The sequence below is a fragment of the Nannobrachium achirus genome (genome assembly GCF_963921795.1).
Source record: "Nannobrachium achirus genome assembly, chromosome: 22".
NCBI lineage: Eukaryota > Metazoa > Chordata > Actinopteri > Myctophiformes > Myctophidae > Nannobrachium > Nannobrachium achirus.
In genome coordinates, this window is record NC_137829.1 from 22,753,637 (window position 1) to 22,773,544 (window position 19,908).

Consider the following 19,908-nt stretch of genomic DNA (forward strand, 5'->3'; position numbering starts at 1 on the left):
ATGAACGGAAGTAAAACTCGGTGAGTATTGTTCTTTTTATCTTCAGAAGCATTACATGTGTTTATGGATGATATATAGCAGCAAATAAAGTAAGGTGTATGCTATCTAAGCTAGCTGCAAATTGCAACACTAGATTTTATTTTAATCGGATGAATCTAGGGTTGCAATACCTCCCATAGGCAGCCAATGCATCAAAACAGTTTTTTGCTATCTGATTGTATTAAACGGCGTCAAACTCACCAATATTGGGGCTGTATGGAAAGCTTGGAGTTTTTTTGATTGAAGAATTTATTAGAAGTTTGCAATAGAAAAAAAAAAGTACAGTTTCATGACAGTACAAATCACTGGTACAAGGTCAACTAAAAGGAGATCCTAGAAAGCCGAGGCTTATTTACACAGGAACCACACTTTAAGTATCTCATATAACATTGAAAGACAGACGGATAGAACATACTTTATCTAGGATAATATCAGTTTCAAAAGCATAACATCAAATACAAAGGCAGAAAAGAAAGAAAAAAGGGGGGGGAGGGCATGGGGGCTTAGTCTATTTACAAGTCACGGGTAGCAGCTGTCTGAAGGTGACTTTTCATACCAATTTTGAAGGAGGCTAGGGATTTGCTCTCCTTTAAGGCTTGTGGAAGGGCGTTCCACATGTTGATGGTATAGCAGGAGAACGAGTTAGCGCCTTGTTTAGTGTTAAATCTACGTTGATGATGATTAGTGGAGCTGCCTCTGGTGTTGTGATCGTGAACATCCTTGACCTTTAAGAAGTAGTTTGCCAGGTACATGGGTATCTTGGAGGTGTAGTGAATCTTGTACACCAGGCCCATCGCAAGATGCTGTACTCTGTCAGCTACTTTGATCCACCCCACGCTTTCGTGGTGATGATCGGTAAGGTGGGTCAGAGGTGGAAGACCAAGCACAACCCTAATTAGTTTGTTCTGGGCTGTTTGGAGCTTTAACTTTAAGGCAGCTGGGGCGTCGCGATACCAGACAAGGACTCCGTAATCAATGAGGGGACCAATAAAAATGTTTTCAAGTGCTGGAGTTTGGAAGCGCTTGTGGGAAGTCATTCAGCGGTCCTGTGTACCAGCTGGTTCTAAATGTCACATAATGCCGGAGGCAGCGGGACGTTGCGTTATAGAAGACGAGCGCTTCCGAAGTTCAACACAAAATAAACCATGTCTGCTCGGATTTCTTGACAGAAAATAAATCATAACATGTTTTACGGTGGATTTTTCTGAAACAAACACTTTGCAGATAGAAAGAGGATTATGCAAGCTTTCCATAGAGCCGCAATATTCGTTTTGACGTTGTTTAATACAATCGGAGCAAAAAAACTGTTTTGATGCATTGGCTGCCTATGGGAGGTTTTGCAACTAGATTCATCCGATTAAAATAAAATCTAGTGTTGCAATTTGCGGCTATATCTAAGCATCAGCTGACAAACTTTGCATCATGTCTGGAGTCTTAAGCATAATTAAGCAATAGGCAGATGATCCACTAAACAAATTAACCATTTAACCCATACAGTGCCAGCTTTAAAAATCTTACCTTTTTCTCTGCCACCAAAGGCTTATAAAAAGAAATAGGGTGCTTTCAAACAAAGAAATCTGCTTGGAAATCCGTTCAGGCATTCAGGAGATGGAAGGCATAATGTGTTCTTCATATTATGTAAACAAACATGGCTGCCATGTTTGAAAGATGGAGTTGTTCTGGGGGTCAAACATGCATTTTACGATCACACCGAAAGTAGTAGTAGGAAGAGTAACCGGTAAAGTCGCCGGAAAGAAACTCTCAGAGATTTTTATTTTTTTTATTTTGTTTTGGTTTTAACCGTTTGGTATTTGTTTTAACCGTTTAGGCATAGTTTACAGGGGTATATAAGGATATTAAGGATCTCAATGGAAAATAACAAATAAGCATTAGTTGACGTTGTATCAGTGTCATCATGAAACTGTACTTTTCCTATCCAATACCTAATCAATCAATCAATCAAAAGGCATAAACCATCAGCCCAGGCGAGTTTCTTTCCGCAGACTCTGTTGATGTCCAGTTGTGCAATACCCGTTGTATCAGTCTGTGATGTCAGTACTATGACGTCAGAGTATGACGTCAGCTTGCAGACAGAGCCATGGTGGCGACACTGTATTATCAATGAGCAATCAGCATGCACACAGACAGCGGACATCTCCAAATTTTGGCATTGTTTCAGCATGCGGCTGTTACCATGGTGGCCACACTGTTAAGTATCAGTGATGTCAGCATGCTGTTTGCTAAATTAATAGTTAGATGACTCCAAAAGTGTTGTTATTTGAATAATTATCAGTAATTTCTAGCAGTAATAATAGTCATTTGCAATAGTAATGTCTTGCCTATATATTTATATCATTCTGAATGCTAATTTACTGTAGATCTGTCATTGAAGCTCCATTAGATTGGTTTATTTGAAATAAATTAAGCTCAATGTAACGATGTGACATATACACTGCATTGTTTTTCATTTTAATGTGTAATCTGTTCTCTGTTTAGAAATTCATTTGGTGCAACAGCTCCTCCATTCATTGACTACCTGAAAGATATTCTACGCAGATATCCTGATGGTGGACAAATTTTGAAGGTGGGACCGGTCACATTCTGCTACAGCTGTATTACTATGCTGCCATGACGTCACTCTGACTCAGACATAACCATAAACAAACTGTGACTTAGACACAATAATAAAGAAATCGGTCAGACATAACAGTCGGATCAGCGGTGTGACGTAGGTGTGATGGCTGCGTAGCGGACCGAACCTCTGATCTAAAATACTTACGAATTACATGTTTTTAAATGACTAGTGTATTTTGTGTTGTATCTTTATCTGGCCATTCTAAGTTTTAGTATTGGTCATCTCAGTACAACACAGCAAAACATTAAATAACATTGTTTGAGATATTGACTGCCCTACTACCCATCGTCAGAAAGTACCAAATATCAGTGTTTACTGTGAATGGTCACTCAATGGTACATCATGTCATTTGCAATGGTCTGAACAGGAGCTGATCCAAAATGCTGATGATGCTAAAGCATCTGAAGTTATTTTCATCCATGATGAGAGGAGCTACGGTACAGAGACCCTTTGGACTGATGACCTGGGGAAATACCAAGGTATGTGTGGCTTTCTGAGAGTTATTTTTATTGTCAAACATGTCAAAGCTTTGTCATTTTTGTTAGTTATCCAAAAAATATCAGCTAGAAATTAACCATAAGTGATAACTTGTTATCTAAATTTCTTGAAGGCCCTGCTCTCTATGCCTACAACAATGCTGTATTCGCTGCTGAAGACTGGGAAGGCATTCAGAATACAGGAAGGAGTGTCAAGCGCAACGATCCAAACAAAGTTGGGAGGTTTGGGATCGGCTTCAACTCTGTTTATCACATAACAGGTAAAACAATGCTCCTCCGAGTACATGGCCCTGCAACCTCCAAATCACACTTCAAAACTAGATAGTCGCAAAACATGACTCATCTGTATGGGGCGGCATAGCTCAGGGGTAGAGAAACCGTTATTAGAGCACTAAGGGTTGCCGAAGGGTTCCCAGTTCGAATCCGGGCTCCCCCTGAGTTAATGTCGAAGGGTCCTTGAGCAAGACTCTGAACCCCTAATTGCCCCCGGTGAGTATGTTGGTGCCTTGCATGGTTTCCTCCGCCACCGGTGTATGAATGTGAGTGTGAATGGGTGAATGTAATGCACAATCTATGTAAAGCGCCTTGGATAAAAGTGCTATATAAATGCACCATTTACCATTTAGTTTGAAAACAACTTTAAAGGTGGTTTAAGTTGTAATTTATATATATAACTCAGCACAAAAAGAAAGGAAACTTGACTTTGGTCCATTGTATCTCCCCTTTAATAATACCAAATTTTATTGTGTTTTATATCATTTCTATCGTTGATTTGTCACCTTTACAACGAGGTACAGCTTGTAAGCATCGGGCATTCGAGGCATGAGCTACACAGCCAAACGTTTGGGTAGCGCCGACCAAGGATCTGGCATTCATGGAATGAGCAACACAGGCAAACACCAAAAGAACACGGCTAGTTCCATTCCTTGATTCTGATTGGCTGGTTGCTCACACACCTTGAATCAGTTTATATCAAACCCAGGTGCGTTATTTCTTTCCACAGTGTTCCACAGTGCACCAATTATCTGCACCTGTGTCGTTTCTGCTGCCTGGCCGGGAATTACTTTCTTGCAGAGCAGACCTTATAGTCAGTGTTGTACCCGAACGCGTTCAAAGAACGATCGTTCATGAACACGTTCATATTTTGGGCGAACGTGAACTGAACGTAATTGTTTTCGCTTGATGAAAGATCTTGTCGAACGCGGTCATTCTGACGCCCGTGAACGACGTTCGTCGGCGTTCGTCGGCCGTTCATGCGGCGGTCCGCGCCTCCGCGGTCGTCTGTCCTCTCCTCTCTCTTTTCATTCACATGCTCCAATAGCACGCACTGTGTGCCCATTCACTGAGCTGAAGTGTATTCTCTCGGTGGAACACTGTCTTACGGACTAGTATAGCGCTGCCCCTAAGCTCCCCATCCCCCCTCCCCTTTCTACACACAACACTTCAGTTCAGTCTGCACTCTGAGCAGTGAGGGAGAGAGGGAGAATCTGCCGTCTCTAAGTGAAGCTGTTAAAACAGGATTTAGATCACTCACTGGAATAATAACTGATCATCATACAGTACATCTTATAATATAGTCTAGCCTACTTCTACCTCTGTTCCTGAAATCCGCGATGTTGTTAGGGTGCTGGGTGCTCCAACTTTCTTGGATCAGATGACAGACTGCACGCACGGTAACACTGCCAGGCATAACGATCGACTCGATCGCCTCATTGAAAATGCGCATTTGACACAGATTTGACCACAGGCAATTAACAGCTCAACATTAATAGCAGCTGTTACAAACGCTCGTTTTCTCTGTCTTGTGCACGTGTGTCAACTGTTAAATCTGTAACCAAGATGTCAAATAATTCCGTGTTATAGTGCAGTGGTTCTCAACCTGTGGGTTGGGACCCCTAGGGGGATCCCCAATTTTATTTTTTGGGGGGTCCCTGACTCCCCAGTTGTTAAGCTTAATGTTAACATTGTTTTCTCACTCAACAATAAACAGATCAACATACAGTATAGGTGTGGCATCTGCACATTTCTAAAGCACATGTTCACAAGCATGTAGATCGGCTATTTTCACAATCAAACAGTCAAACTAATGTAATGCCAACTCCTATAATTCCAAGTGCTTGTCAGGGTGGGGGGTCCCCAGTTCATATGATTATTTTGGGGGTTGCATCCTGAAAAGGTTGAGAACCACTGTAGTAGTGCAGGTAGGGCCTACTCAGTAGATTCTCTCCACCTTATTTTAAATGACTTGTAAGTTCCACTTCTCAAAGGGGCAACTTTATTTGTCAACCTGAATGGCAAGCCTAATATTATTGTGTTCATGTCTTACTTTATTTAATTCATATTTCTTCAAGACGTCGTGTGTAGGCCAGTGTTTTAGACATAGCCTTAGGCCTATTGTATAGATTGCTACACAATAAATGGTAAGGTAAAAAAAAAAAAAACATAAATAAAAAAAATACATAAATATATATATTTTTTTGTTTGAAGAATTATGGTTAAAAAAAGAACGAAAAAGAACTAAGTTAGTTCATTTTGGGGAACCATGAACTTTAGTTCAAAATATAGAATCATGAACTAGAAATGAACTAGTTCCTTTTAGAAGTTCTGAACTTGAACTTGAACTAGTTCGTTTTTAAAGTGAACTTTCCCAACACTGCTTATAGTGTATTATTAGTGAAATAGAACAGTTTTAATTGGTACATGTCTAGAAAAGCAATAAGCCACGCGAGGCTTGTGGTTACCGGGGGAGTATACACCGGCTGAGAGGGTTGGAAACACTCGGCTGCGCCTCGTGTTTCCCAACGCCTCTCAGCCGGTGTATACTACCCCGGTAACCACTCGCAGCTTGTGGCTTATTGCTTTAGTATTCCAGGCCTGCCAGGCCATTTTCTTTTGGAGGTACACTACCCACACGTTTGGCTGTGTTGCTCATCCTTAATTATGCCAAATGGTATTGTGTTTGATATCATTGTTGTCGTTGATTTGTCACCTTTACAACAAGGTACAGCTTGTAAGGATCTGGCATTCGTGGAATGTGCAACACAACCAAACGTGTGGGTAGCGTCCCTCCAAAAATTGTCAAAATGGCATGTTTAACCCCCATACCAACCCATTCTTTCAAACATGGCAGCCATGTTTGTTTATATCTGAAGAATACATAATGGCCCATAAATCATGAATGCCTGAACGGATTTCCAAGCGGATTTTTTTGTTTGAAAGCTGTGAACGGCATCTACACACGTGGTGCATCATCTAGGCATGGGCGTGCACTTTTTACACAATTGCACAATTACATGGAAGTCTATGGTAACCATGGCAACGCGAGACATTGAAGAGAAAAAATCATTGCAACATAAGTGTTAAGATTGAAAACAGCGCAGTAAAATAATTTGGTCCCAATAATGTTGCAGCCATGATACTCATATACTGTATCTGTAGTTTCCTTTTAAATGAAAAAAGGTGACGGATACCTTTTATTACAACATTCTGCTAAAATGATGCAATATCAAAATATATATCTTTGTCAATATCTTTTAGATTTAGCATACCTTATTTATGTGTTTCCAGATGTTCCATGTATATTCAGTGCAGGACACATCGGCTTGCTAGACCCCCAAGAGAAGCTACTTGGAAAAGAAAGTGGAGGCATTCGATGGTCTTTGACTGATGCAGAAGACCAGGAAACATTAAGGACCTTACGTGACCAATTCCACCCCCTTCAAGACATCATTCCTCTTGTTAGCAAGCAGACATGGGAAAACATTATCACAGCAGACCAGCACTTTAATGGGACACTTTTCAGATTCCCCTTGCGCAATGAATCATCAGAGATTTCTGATAATGTGTACGACACCAATAGAGTCGCTCAGCTTTTTGACAGCTTCCTTTCAGATGCAGACTTGAGCCCACTCTTTCTGAGAAATGTTACATCTGTGTCCTTGATCCATGTCAAGCCAGACAACTCTGTTAAAATCAAAGTTAGAGTGACCTGCTCGCACGCCACAGATGTTGTTTTGGAGTCAGATGATTTAGCCATCCAGAGCTCAACAAGCTTCAAATACATAAGCTTTTCTTCAGAAGACCGCAAAGAGACAAAGAAGTGGCTCATCACGTCTTGTTGCATGAAAGAAGGCCACATTGCCAAGCTTGATACATTAGCAAAAAAGTTGTGCTTTCGTCCTCAAGTTGACTTGGCATTTCTTTGTGGTCAGCAGAGCCCCTCTACTGACAGTAGGCTGAGCTGCTTTCTGCCCCTACCTAACAATGAAGCCAACAAGACTGGACTCCCAGTTTATGTGAACGCATGCTTTGGCCTCACAGACAACAGAAGGCACATCAAGTGGCAGGAGGAAGACCAGAAGTATGATGAAGCTGCTCAGTGGAATGAATTGCTGGTAAAAGATGTTCTCCCACATGCATACCTCAGGATCCTCCAAGATGCTGTCAAACTATCCAAAGACAAGGCACTCGCTGTGTCCTCTGTATATGATCTTTGGCCAGACGTCGGCCAGATGCAGCACAAAGACAAATGGCACGAAATTGCATTGGATGTCCTTCAACATCTATTCAGGCAGAATGTAGCTGTCCTCTCTCTTGCAGCAGATGAAAGAAAGTTTGTCACTTTTTCAGAAGCTTTGCTCCCCTGCAGTCATTCAACAAGCACTGAAATAGTGTCCGCCATTAAGAGGATTCTGGTTTCTTACGGAGAAAATCTTGTCACATTACCAGACTGTGTTGCAAGAGCTATCAAAGATGTCTATCAACTCCATATTCCCTTGAGGCATGTGACACCATCATTCCTACGGGCGGTTCTCCACAGAAATAGTATGGATCAAATCTCCAAAGAGGACAAGCTCTTGCTTCTGGAATACATTTTGAGTGATGGACAGTACAGAGAACTTCAGGGCCTTCAGATCCTTCCACTCAGTGATGGGACTTTCAGATCTTTCACAGATAACGAAGAGGACATTGCTTTCATAGATGGCAATGAATTTCCAAGGTAAGTCATTTTTTAAATGATGTACAATGCTAGACTATAAACAATTCACCAAGTTAATTTAAAAATGCAATATAATACATTAGTCAGTTAGTAGAACGCTTTTTTAAAATCATTATGAATTCTTGCTCTACAGAACCCTGCTGCCAGGCTGCAAAAATCTCTTTGTTCCCAGTGATCTGAGGAGACCTTGCCTTGCTCACCTTAGAGACCTAGCCACAAAACGTAAGGATGTTATTTTGTACAATTAAATATTATTCCATATATTTATATTTACAACACACAACACACACACACACACACACACACACACACACACACACACACACACACACACTCACGCACTATATAAATATATTGTACAGTATGTAGTAGTAATGTATTTATGTATCTACTTTTTCCAGATCTGTTCAAGATATTCAACATCAATGCAGATAATATGGCTGAATATGCAAAGAGGTATTTGCCAAAGGATTGGGTACAGACAGACGCAAAGCACGATACCTGGGAGATTAGCAATAGCCAGCATCCACCCTTAGGATGGCTCCAAGAATTCTGGATGTTCCTCAACACTCATGTCCGTGATCTAAGTCGTTTCACTGGTATGCCATTAATACCCATAAAATCCAGAGATGACAGCCAGCATGCTGTTCTAGTTGCAGGATTACAACAGAACTCAACTCAAATTTTTCAGAAAACCAAACAAACCAGCTTGCCAGAGCAAATTGTTCAAATTGTGAAAAAGGTTGGCGGAACAGTTGTGGAGGACAATGACTGGCTGAAGCACGAGGACCTTGACACTTATGTGTTGAACCCATCTCCAAGGAGTGTCATGAGACTTTTTGTGAACTTAGATTGTCAGCATGTCATCAACAAAATCAAGACCTTCTCACACAGAGAAAGGGAAGAACTTAAAGATTATCTCTCTGGTTTGGATTCTCTTTCAGAGACCGAGAGAAATGTCATGTCAAAGTTGCCTCTTTTCCAAACCATGGATGGAACATGTGTTGCCATCCAGTCAAAGAAAGCTGTACTTTTAAGTTCAAGTCCAAAAATACCAACTGAACTCCCTATGCCTGATACAGTTGTGCAGTGTGCTACTGAGGCTGATCGCAGACTACTTCAACTGCTCAACACGGTACTCTTGGATACAGCTGAAGCAACTGGCCTCCTAATTGATGGAATTGAAAGGAGGAATCTGAGGAAAGAAGACTTAGTGAAAATCATGACTTGGATTCTAAAACATGGCAACATTCTTTTCTCTCAGAATGATGCTTTGAAAAAGCGATTGAGTGTGTTGAACTTCATTGAAATGAACGGAGAGCTGAAAAGCACCTCAAGCTTCTTTGATCCAAGAATTAAAGAATTCAAAGTTCTTTTTGGATCAGATTTCTTTCCTCCCTCTGTTTATACACAGACCCCACAGATGCTTGGGAGCTTAAAAGATCTTGGATTGCTGACTAAAATGACTGATGTCACTCCAAACCTCTTGTTGCAAGCTGCCACACAGATTGAAAAATTGCATTCACACTCTGAAAAGGAGGCTGTTCAAAAGTCTGAGACGCTTTTAAAACTGCTGAATACCAATGATTTGCTGGCCAGTTTCTCAAAAGAGCAGCTTGAACGTCTCTCTGTGTTAAAATGGATCCCATGTGTTAAACCAGGTGATGAGAATAAATTAAGTAAGGGCAAAGGAAAAGGCCTCTTCTGCCCAAATGAAGTGAGGCATTCAATGTATGAGGACATTGTTGGTCATGTAATGCCTCTGACAGGAGAGCTCTGTGAGAATGTTGGAACCAAACTTGGTCTCAAATGCGTACCCCCTCCAGAGAAGGTGAAAGCTAATTTGTCAGCATTGAGATCCATGACACAGACAATGAAGACTCCTGACACAGATACCAACTTCAAGAGGAAGCTGCACAGCATTTATAAACACATGCAAGATCACATTTCTGCATTCCAAAAAGTGATGAAAGATGACAAATGTTGGCTATGGACCCACAACAAGTTTGTTTCCCCTAAGGATCTTGTTCTTGACTACCCATCTAATCTAGATCTGAGCTCTTACATTAAGAAGGTGCCAGAAGAATTTCTACCATATAAGAGATTGTTGAGCAAGTTTGGACTAAGGACATGCCTTTCAGATGAGGAAATAATGGGTATACTTAATGATATCCAGCAAAGCATTGATGGAAGGAAAGATAAGTTTGCAAGTAAATCTGAGCTCAACGTCTCAATATCTATTCTTAACTGGGCATGGAGAGAGAAGACGTTTGTTAGTGGTGATATCCCAGTGCCCGTTGGGGCAGAGAGTGACCGATTTACCCTCAAACCAATGTCAAAAACAGTCTTCTGTGACATAAGCAGAGAAGGATTGCAGTCGCTTAACAAGAATGAAGAAGAATTTTATGTGATCCATGAGGAGATACCAAAAGCAACTGCTGAGTGGCTGAAGGTCCCACTTCTGAGTACCCTCATTCTTGGTCCAGAACAAGTGGGAATAGAACAATGTGGGCAGCATGAACCCATAACCACAAGAATTAAGAACATTCTTCATGAATATGATGAAGAAAGTGACATTTTCAAAGAGCTCATACAAAATGCTGAGGATGCCCGTGCAAAAGACTGCAAGTTCATGGTGGATTTCAGAGTGCACAATGCTCCTCCCGAAAGTCTGATCGACCCTGGCATGTCTGTTTGCCAAGGACCATGTCTTTGGGCATACAATAATGAGCTATTCTCAGAAGATGACTGGGGAAACATTGTCAGGGTAGGAGCAGCCTCAAAGGCCAACATGGTTGAGAAAATTGGGAAGTTTGGACTTGGATTTAACACTGTATATCACGTGACGGATGTTCCCTCTATCCTTAGTGGCAACCATCTTCTCATGCTTGATCCAAATGTCAACCACCTGAAGAAGCATATCAAAAACAAAACAAATCCTGGAATCAAGCTGGACCTCTCTAAACAGGGACTCTTGCATTGGTTTTCTGGTCAGTTCAGACCGTATGAACGCGTTTTCGATTGCAATTTCTCCAAAGAAAATACTACTAATCCATACCCAGGTACTCTGATCAAACTACCTTTCCGCACACTTGAAGAGGCTCTCACTTCTGATATCTCTAAAAAGGTGTATGACAAACAAAGTATTGTCACCTTCCAGCAACACCTAGCCAGGGACTCGCAAAATCACCTGCTGTTTCTGAAGAACCTCAGCACCATATCATTACAAACTATTGCAGACAATGCTCCAACCCCTCCAACAGAGGATGATATCAAAACAATTTTCACGGTTTCCAAAAAGGTTTTGAATAAGATGCCAATTCCCGATGAAACCCATACATTAAAGCAGCATGAAGCTGAGAGCAAACTGAAACTTGATGAAAAAAGTAAAGAAGTAATTGATTGCTGCACAGTCAGCATTGACGAAATAACCCAACATTGTGATGGCTCTAATGTCCAGGCCTGGCTTCTGTACAATTGCTTCGGGACAGAGCAGTCCTTACAAATGGCCCTTAAAGATGACAAGAAAGCCAAATTCTCTTTGCCTGTCGGGGGAATCGCTGTACCCTTGCACAATGATCCAAAAACAAAGAAATGGATCCCATCACAGACTGATCTAGTTGGACAGGCATTTTGCTCCCTCCCTCTTTCCATTCATACTGGCCTTCCAGTGAATATAAATGGAGCATTTGCTGTGACTTCCAATCGCAAAGGTTTATGGGAGACTGGAGTAAAACATCACTGGAACCAAGCTCTTCTTAAGGATCCTACAGCTACGGCATATATCACAGTACTTTTAACCCTGAAGAGTATGGCGGAAAATGAGGAGCTGCAAAGTTACCGTTATCACACCTTTTGGCCTGACAGTGAGAAAGTGAGTGATACTTTCAAGCCTCTGGTAGATGCCCTTTACTCTGCTATCATCCAGTACTCCAGCAAGCCCCTTCAGCTCTTCAATGATGGTAAACATTGGTGCTCAATTGACGAGGCTATATTTTTACACCAAAGCATTGAAGAGGACAAAAGAATTGGCAGGCTTGCTATGAAGGTATGTCAGAGCTATGTAAAGGCACCTAACCATGTTGTTCCTCTTCCACTCTGGGTGAGAAACAGCTTCAGACATGCTGGCTTGGAAAAGGCTCTACAAAGCAGAATGTGGAACTGGGAAACGTTTTACAAGGAAGTGGTTTTTAGCAACCTGAGTACCATGGACCCTGAGAGTAGAAATGCACTTGTGCTACATGCTATTGACCTCAACAGTGAGCCAATTGACAATCTACTTAAGTGTTTCCCATGCATTCCTACACAGAGTGGACAACTCCAGTATATCAAGAAGCTAGTGAATCCATCTGGGAAAGTAGCCTGCCTGTTTGATAATAAGGAAGGACGCTTGCTTGGAGGAAATGAAAGTGACTTTTGTTCCCCCAAAAGGATTCAGCGGCTCCTGGAATTGGGAATGCTTAATCACCAAATCCCATTGGAAGACATCCTAGACAGAGCTGACAAAATCACCAGTGTTTGGGGCAAAGACAAAAGCAATGCCTATGGACATCTGAGGTGCATCCTTGATGTTCTGAGGAGTTCCCATAAAGATGAAGGCTCTCCCATCTGGGATCTACTAAGGAATACAGCATTTATTCCAGCATTTCCTCCAAACAGTAAAAAAGACCAAATGGTGAAACTTTGGAAGCCTGTTGATGTTTTTAGTGACCAATGCCACTACCTTGTAAGCATGATACATCCTGTGGTCGATCATACAAATTTGAACCTGCACAGTGCTGATCCCGTCCTCAAACTTCTGGGAATTCGTCAAAGTTGTGACATGAGACCTGAGACGGTACTTCAACAGCTGCAAGAAGCTTGTAAGAAAACAAAATTCTTTGACAATTCCAAGTCTACACTTCACAAAATAGCGTATGAATGCTACAGGTTTCTGGATCAGTGGCTCTACAATTTGGGGGATTCCAAACTCATTTCAGAGACTGCACATTCCTTCCCATTTATTCTTATTGGGGACAAGTTTGAGCATGTCAAATCTGTGGCTGAAAATGCAGAATTTGAGGCAAAACCTTATCTCCATATGCTTCCAACAGTCTTCAGTGGCTTCACAACACTGTGGGAATGTGTGGGTGTTGAAAAGAAATTCACAGTTGATCAGTGTCTCACTGTACTCGAGACACTGCATACTCTCCATGGATCCAAACCCCTTCCAAAATCCGATCTCAAAATTTGCCTAACAATAAACACTGGATTGTTTGAAGCTAAGGAGAAGAATCTAAGTGACTGCTTCATGCCTAATAAACATGGTGTTTTACAACCTGCAAGCAAACTATATTTCAATGACAGCCCATGGATGCCAGTCAATTCAGCAGTCACTTTGTGCCATGAGAATATCCCACGTGTCATGGCTCGCTATTTTGGAATTAAGACAACCAGGCATCAAACTCTGCAAGATCATTTAGTGGAGAACTCACCCTTTGCTTTTGAGTTTGAACAGCAAGAGCAACTGACAGTCCGAATTAAAAACATCATTTCAGCGTATCCAGCCAAGAAGGATATCCTGAAAGAGCTCATCCAAAATGCAGATGATGCAGAGGCAACAGAAATCCATTTTGTTTGGGACAAAAGGCAGCATGGCACAAAGAAAACGTTTGGGAAGAAATGGAACCAGCTACAGGGCCCGGCACTATGTGTATACAACAACAAGGTGTTTTCTGATGCAGATCTGAAAGGCATTCAACAGCTAGGAGAAGGTGGGAAACATGACATTCCCGGGAAAACTGGAAAATATGGTCTTGGATTCAACTCTGTTTACCATTTGACTGATTGCCCTTCAATCATGACTGGGGATAAAGTTCTCTGCATTTCTGATCCAAATCAAAAATACACTGAAGGCTCGTCAGGAAAACCATCTGCTGGATGTGGTTACAAATTAGCAAAGGTTTTTAAGGAGATGTATGATGATGTCTACAAGTCATTTCTTCCAGACAAATTTCCACTTGGAGATGGCACTATGTTCAGACTGCCTCTTAGAACAGGTGTCATGGCAAATAACTCAAAAATATCGAACCAGGGAGTGACTGATCAGGATATGATTGAGTTGTCCAAAGCCCTGTCTGAAGATCCTGAAGGGTTGATCCTGTTTCTGAAAAACATCCGCAAAATACAATTCCATGAAATAAACGAACACTCGCAAGACCTCTGCACAACCTTCACAGTTGAAAAACATCTCTCAGAGCAGAGCAATAAAGAAAGATGTTCTTTTCAAAAGCATCTATGCACGGCACTGCAATCTGATGAAACGGCAACACCATGCAAAACTCTTTATGACGTCAACATTTCAGCCAGTGACAAAAGGAGGAGTAAATGGTTCATTGCAGAGCAGTTTGGCTCCTTCAAAAGCAGCACTGGAGAAGAGAGGAAACATTCAGACATTATACCCCAAGCAGCACTAGCTGCATGTGTGCATTCTAAGCCAGTCAGAACGGGAGACTTCGATGGAGGAGTCTTTTGTTCACTTCCTCTGCCAGGCAAAACTGGACTTCCAATACATGTCAATGGAAACTTTGAAGTTGATGCCTCCAGGAGGGGCCTTTGGAAAGTAGATGGCCAAAGTCTGAAAACTAATTGGAATGAGTCTTTAAAACAGGACGTTATAGCTCCGTTGTATGCAGATTTGATTCACTACCTCTGTCGTAGCATTGCTAATATGAAAGTCTCTTCCAAATGTGATGAGTATTCATCAACAGCGCTTGATAGGTCTTACTTGTGTTTTTTCCCAACGGTCTCTAAGGACATTTCCCAGGATTGGCATGATATGGTACAAGAGGTGTATCGATCAATACATGAGAAAGCGCTTGATGTCATTCCATTGTTGCGGCACTCAAAACGTAAAGTTGGATCTCAGTCAATTACAGAGTTCACTTTTGACTGGTGTACTGTCACAAAGACAGAACTGACTGATGCACCTTACTTGATAAACCCAAAGAGCACCCACATGAGTTCCATTTTGGAGGATCTTGGAATGAAGTTAGTTCCTTATTCCAGAAAAATGTCAGCAATTTGGCAAGGCTTCAATACTGCTGACATTGAATTGAACTCAGTCAGTCCTTCAACTGTGCAAAGGTTCCTTAGAGAGAAACCACTGAATGATGAAAACCAAACTAACAGTGGCTTACCTTTACCTATCTCCCACACTCTGATTAGAGATGAAAAAAGATGCTCCGAGCTGTTAAACTTCTGCTTGACAGATGTCAACGAAGAGAATTGCACTTCAATCGGTGGACTTCCGCTTCTTCTCACAAAAGATAAAGTTCTGAGGGTGTTCAATTGTACATCTCCCAAGCTGATATCAAGCTATGATGATCTGTTCTTTGGATACGAGGCAGATTTTGCAGATTATAACATCAATACGAACAAGATTCTAGAAGATGGTGGCTTTCTTCACAGTTTGACAATTCCCACATCAGTGAAGTATATAAAACCTTTACTTCAGCATCTCCTTCAAGATTGTGAAATTGATCCAATCTGTAACCTCCATGTCCCAAATGAGGCAATTCAGAAGTGGCTGAAAGAACTTTGGAGATTCTTCACAAGCCAAATCACATCATCACCACTAGATGGAAGTGAGCAACATATAACACTGCGTTCTGTCAAGGAGATGTTTTATGACTGTTGTATTTTGCATGTTGTATGTCCAAGGTTAAACAACAGACCCTTTCTCCAAACAATGAAAGACATGCCAAGTGTGATTCATTTTGACAGAGAAGAGGACATATCAAGCATTCTGTTTAAACTTGGCTTCACAGAGCTTAATTGGCCATTCTACACAGAGGTGAGCAAACAGTTACAGTCACTTTTTCAGCCTGAACTCATGAATCCACATGACAGACATGCTGTATTAGATAAAGTCTACAAACTCAATCATTCAGAGTTTCGCCATCTTTCCAGTGTTGAGTTAACAGAACTTCAACGTTTTTTACAATCTGGAATAACCACATCCAAAACCAAACGGGATTATAAGAGAAAGCTCACATCCTTGCCGTTATTTGAAACCATACATGAGGAGCGTGTGCAGATAGGTCATCTTGGGCAAGTATCCATCCTCAACTTGACCTTAATCCCAGTGCCAGGATTTTCAGATCTCTTACCGCTGTATCACAGAAACACAATTTTTCTCAAGCACAGTTTTGTGAATGCGTCACTATCCGAACTCGTGAACATTGAAATACTGTCTGATTTGGAGTTCTTCATGAAGTTCATCTTGCCCATCCTACACAATCTCACAGAAAGACAGATTATTAACTGTGTCAAATTATTGTTGTTAGTACAAAATTTGTACAATAACAATGAACACGAGGACAAAATAATCTCTTCACTGAAGGATGTGAAATTGATTCAGAGTGCCCATGGGACATTGGAGAAGGCATCCTCTTACTTTGATGACAGTGTTGAGCTGTATAAGATGATGATGCCTCAAGACAAATTTGTACCTGAGAGCTTTTGGAAAGAGTTTGACACAAACCAGCAGTCACAAGTGAAAGATCTGCTCAAAGCACTTGGAATGAAACATGTCGTGTCAAAGGAAGAGATGATACATTTTGCACACCAGATAGAACAAGAGGCAAAAGAACAATTTGAACTCAAGGAGCTGAAACGGAAGTCATCAAAACTGTTGGAAACAGTGACACAACTGCTGGAACCAGCCTGGACACAAGATGAAAAACAAAAGGAAAACCAAAGGTTCATGGAGAGAATTGCTGACATCAAATTCATCTTTCCTGTAACAATTAAGAAAGATCTATGTGACTACCATAAACCATTTGCAGCCGAGAGGACTACTGTTGCGATCAGAGGATCTTTGATTGAAAGTGAAGGATTCAGGGATCAACGTCTGATTTGGACTTCAATGCCAATAATGGCTTTACCAGGCTACTGGTCAAAGAATAACATATTGCAAATGGTGAAGCATGCTGGGGCCCTTGAATGGCCACCTGGCCCGTGTGTCGCCACAAACATCAGCAACATCTGTCAGGCACCATGTCAAACTACTGACTTGATAAGAACTCGTGCTGTAGTGTTTCGCATTTCATATGACTATATGCAAACAAACAATTTTAATACCCATTCACTGACTGGCCTCCCTGTTGTGCTGGTTGAAAATGACAAAAGATTGGTGAAAAGTGAAGAAACCTCTCTAAGGCTCCCCAATGACTTGGCGTACAGGCCCTATTTGTACAAAATTCCTGGGGACGATATCATGTATGCAAAGTTCTTCAAAAAAATTGGTGTTAATGAGGAGCCAACAGCAGTGCAGTATTGCAATGTCCTTGGAGCAATTTACTCTGAGACCTGCGATAAAAGCACTCTAAATGCAAATCAGTGGATAACTACCGAACATGCCGTGAAGGAACTGTTTCAGCTAATCCAAAATCAAGGGAGCACATCAGCCCTTAAACTACCAAAGGTTTTACACCTTCCTTCTAAAGATGGTAGGTTGTATCCATCAAACACACTCTATTTCAATGACACCGTGTTCCAGGCAAACAGATTAGAAAGAGCACTGGAGAAAAAAATACACCTCCTCAAAAATCTCTCTTTGGGCAGTGATATGTATGAACATCATCGACTGCTGCAGTTGCTACCAAAGGATAGTCAGCCCAAAATGCTCTCTCAGTATACTATGGAGAAGGTGGTGGATTCACACATGCAGGCTTGTGAGTATGGAGCCAACTGCAACTTTAGTGGATGGTTTGAGAGGCATCTCTCCTCAATACACTTCAGACATGGACTTATCTGCCTCATTAGAGGGAAATCAAGGGAAATTACACAAGAAGTTGCAACCAACATGTGTAAGCAGATGTTTGGCAGCATTCAGATGGTCTGCTGCAAAAGCATCGAAACAGAGCTTTGGTTTGATCAACAACCACTAAATGACACCAAGGCTGAAACGGATGTCAATGTCGAAAAGGGACAACAAGGTTGCATTTTCTACTTGAAACACAGTGACACCATGGATCTAAAAGTGATAAATGAAGTCAACATGACACTGACTAAAGAGATCAATGCTCTCTTGGATAATAAAATTGCCTCTGTCCACCTACCAGTTCTTGGACAGCTACTTATGTGTGACACACTGCAGGAGGTTCAGAAAACATTGGCTAAGAACGAAATTCATGACAGTGTTGAAACTCAGAACTTCATTCTTGATCCACCTGCCCCTGGGACAGCTATTCCTGAGGAATGGCATGATTCCTTAGATATGAACGTCATCAATAACTTTGAAGAAGGGGAATATGTTGGCTATACTGACTCTGCTTCAGACGAGGAATACATTTACGCAGTTATTGTTGAAATGCTGCCAGAGCCTGCTGGACAACAATTATATTCTCACAGATACAAAATACTAATTGGTAAAGATGAGGTCATCGAAGTCGGCTCCCTCGATCTATATCAGTTTAAACGAGAGAAGAAGCCAAAAGAGGAGAGGAAGCCAACTTGCATGAAACTAGAGCCATTGGCGCACTCTGTGCCACATACTTCTCAAGCATCATCCACAAGGTCGTCACCCACAACTATTGAGGAGGCCAAAAAGGAAATTGATGAATGTTTGGCAAAGATCTGGACTCTTTCTGAGGAGGACAGGCGAAAGGCCATCAAACGGCTGTACCTGAGATGGCATCCGGACAAAAACCCAAAAGACGATCAGCTGACCAATGAAGCATTCAAGTACTTGCTGAACAGAATCGATGAGCTGACACCAGGTAAAATGTCAAACTCTTCTCATACACGGCAGAACAAAAATTACAGAGAGACTCATCCACGGCAGAACTCAAATTACAGAGACTCCCATCCATGGCAGAACCCAAATGACAGAGACTTCCATCCACGGCAGAACACAAATGACGGAGACTCTGTTCAAAGGTGGAACACTAATTACAGAGACTTCTATGAGCAGTGGGATCAGGAAGCCTTGCGCCACAGATGTGGTCGGGAGAGTTTCTTTAGAGACTGCCATTCATGCAGTTATAACTTTTGGACACATCATGAAAATGTCCCAAGACCAAACCAAGAGGAGGCCCAGCGCTGGTGTAGACAGGCTCGCTGTGACCTCACAGCCGCTCACAAAGACACTGGCGGTGGGAGCACGGAGTGGTGTCTGTTCAAGGTCCATCAAGCTGTGGAAAAGGCTCTCATTGCTGCAGAGTACAAAAGAACAGGTCAACAGGTCAACAACTGCTCCATTACACAACTCGCAGAAAGAATATCCCGCTACAGAGATCAGTTCATTCATTTTCCCCGGGCTGTAGAAGAACTACAGTTACTGGGAGTCGACGCCAAGAAGACTCAGTATCCAAACTGTCACCCTCCTCCCCTCATTCCCAATGGGCAGTTCAAACCAGAGAATGAAACTCGAGCACTGGAGCTGGCATCAGATATTCTCTGCAAAATAGAGGCATATGTCAATTAAGCACGTGTTTATGAAGATACTGTTAAAGTTCATACATTTTCTGCTTGATAATTTGTTATTTGGGGATGGTAATACTGGAATTTAACAGAATAAATGTAAACCACCCATATACTTTGTCTTTTTCATTTTCAGAGCTGTGATTTCTTTAGTATCAGAATGTAAGGCCAGAAGGTTGCACTTAAAGGAGTAGTTCACCCCAAAATGACTTTTTTTTCCTATTTATTACTCACACCATGGAGACTAAAGTTCAATTAAAAAAAGTTTTGTA

At 41.6% G+C, this 19,908-nt stretch overlaps 2 protein-coding genes across 2 annotated transcripts; both read left to right on the forward strand.

The window, feature by feature from the left end:
• LOC308307498 (sacsin-like) lies at positions 1–8,174 on the forward strand (the record flags this gene model as incomplete). The annotated part of the gene is made up of 5 exons (XM_080752764.1): positions 1–20; positions 2,536–2,623; positions 3,042–3,153; positions 3,285–3,431; positions 6,739–8,174. 5 exons carry the CDS (start codon positions 1–3, stop codon positions 8,172–8,174), a joined length of 1,803 nt encoding a protein of 600 aa, XP_080608890.1.
• Positions 8,175–8,606: 432 nt separating this feature from the next.
• Positions 8,607–19,640, forward strand: LOC308307499 (sacsin-like; the record flags this gene model as incomplete). Its single annotated transcript, XM_080752765.1, has 3 exons — positions 8,607–16,265; positions 16,572–18,938; positions 19,065–19,640. The coding sequence occupies 3 exons, from the start codon at positions 8,607–8,609 to the stop codon at positions 19,638–19,640; spliced, it is 10,602 nt and encodes a 3,533-aa protein (XP_080608891.1).
• Between the last annotated feature and the right edge of the window lie 268 nt (positions 19,641–19,908).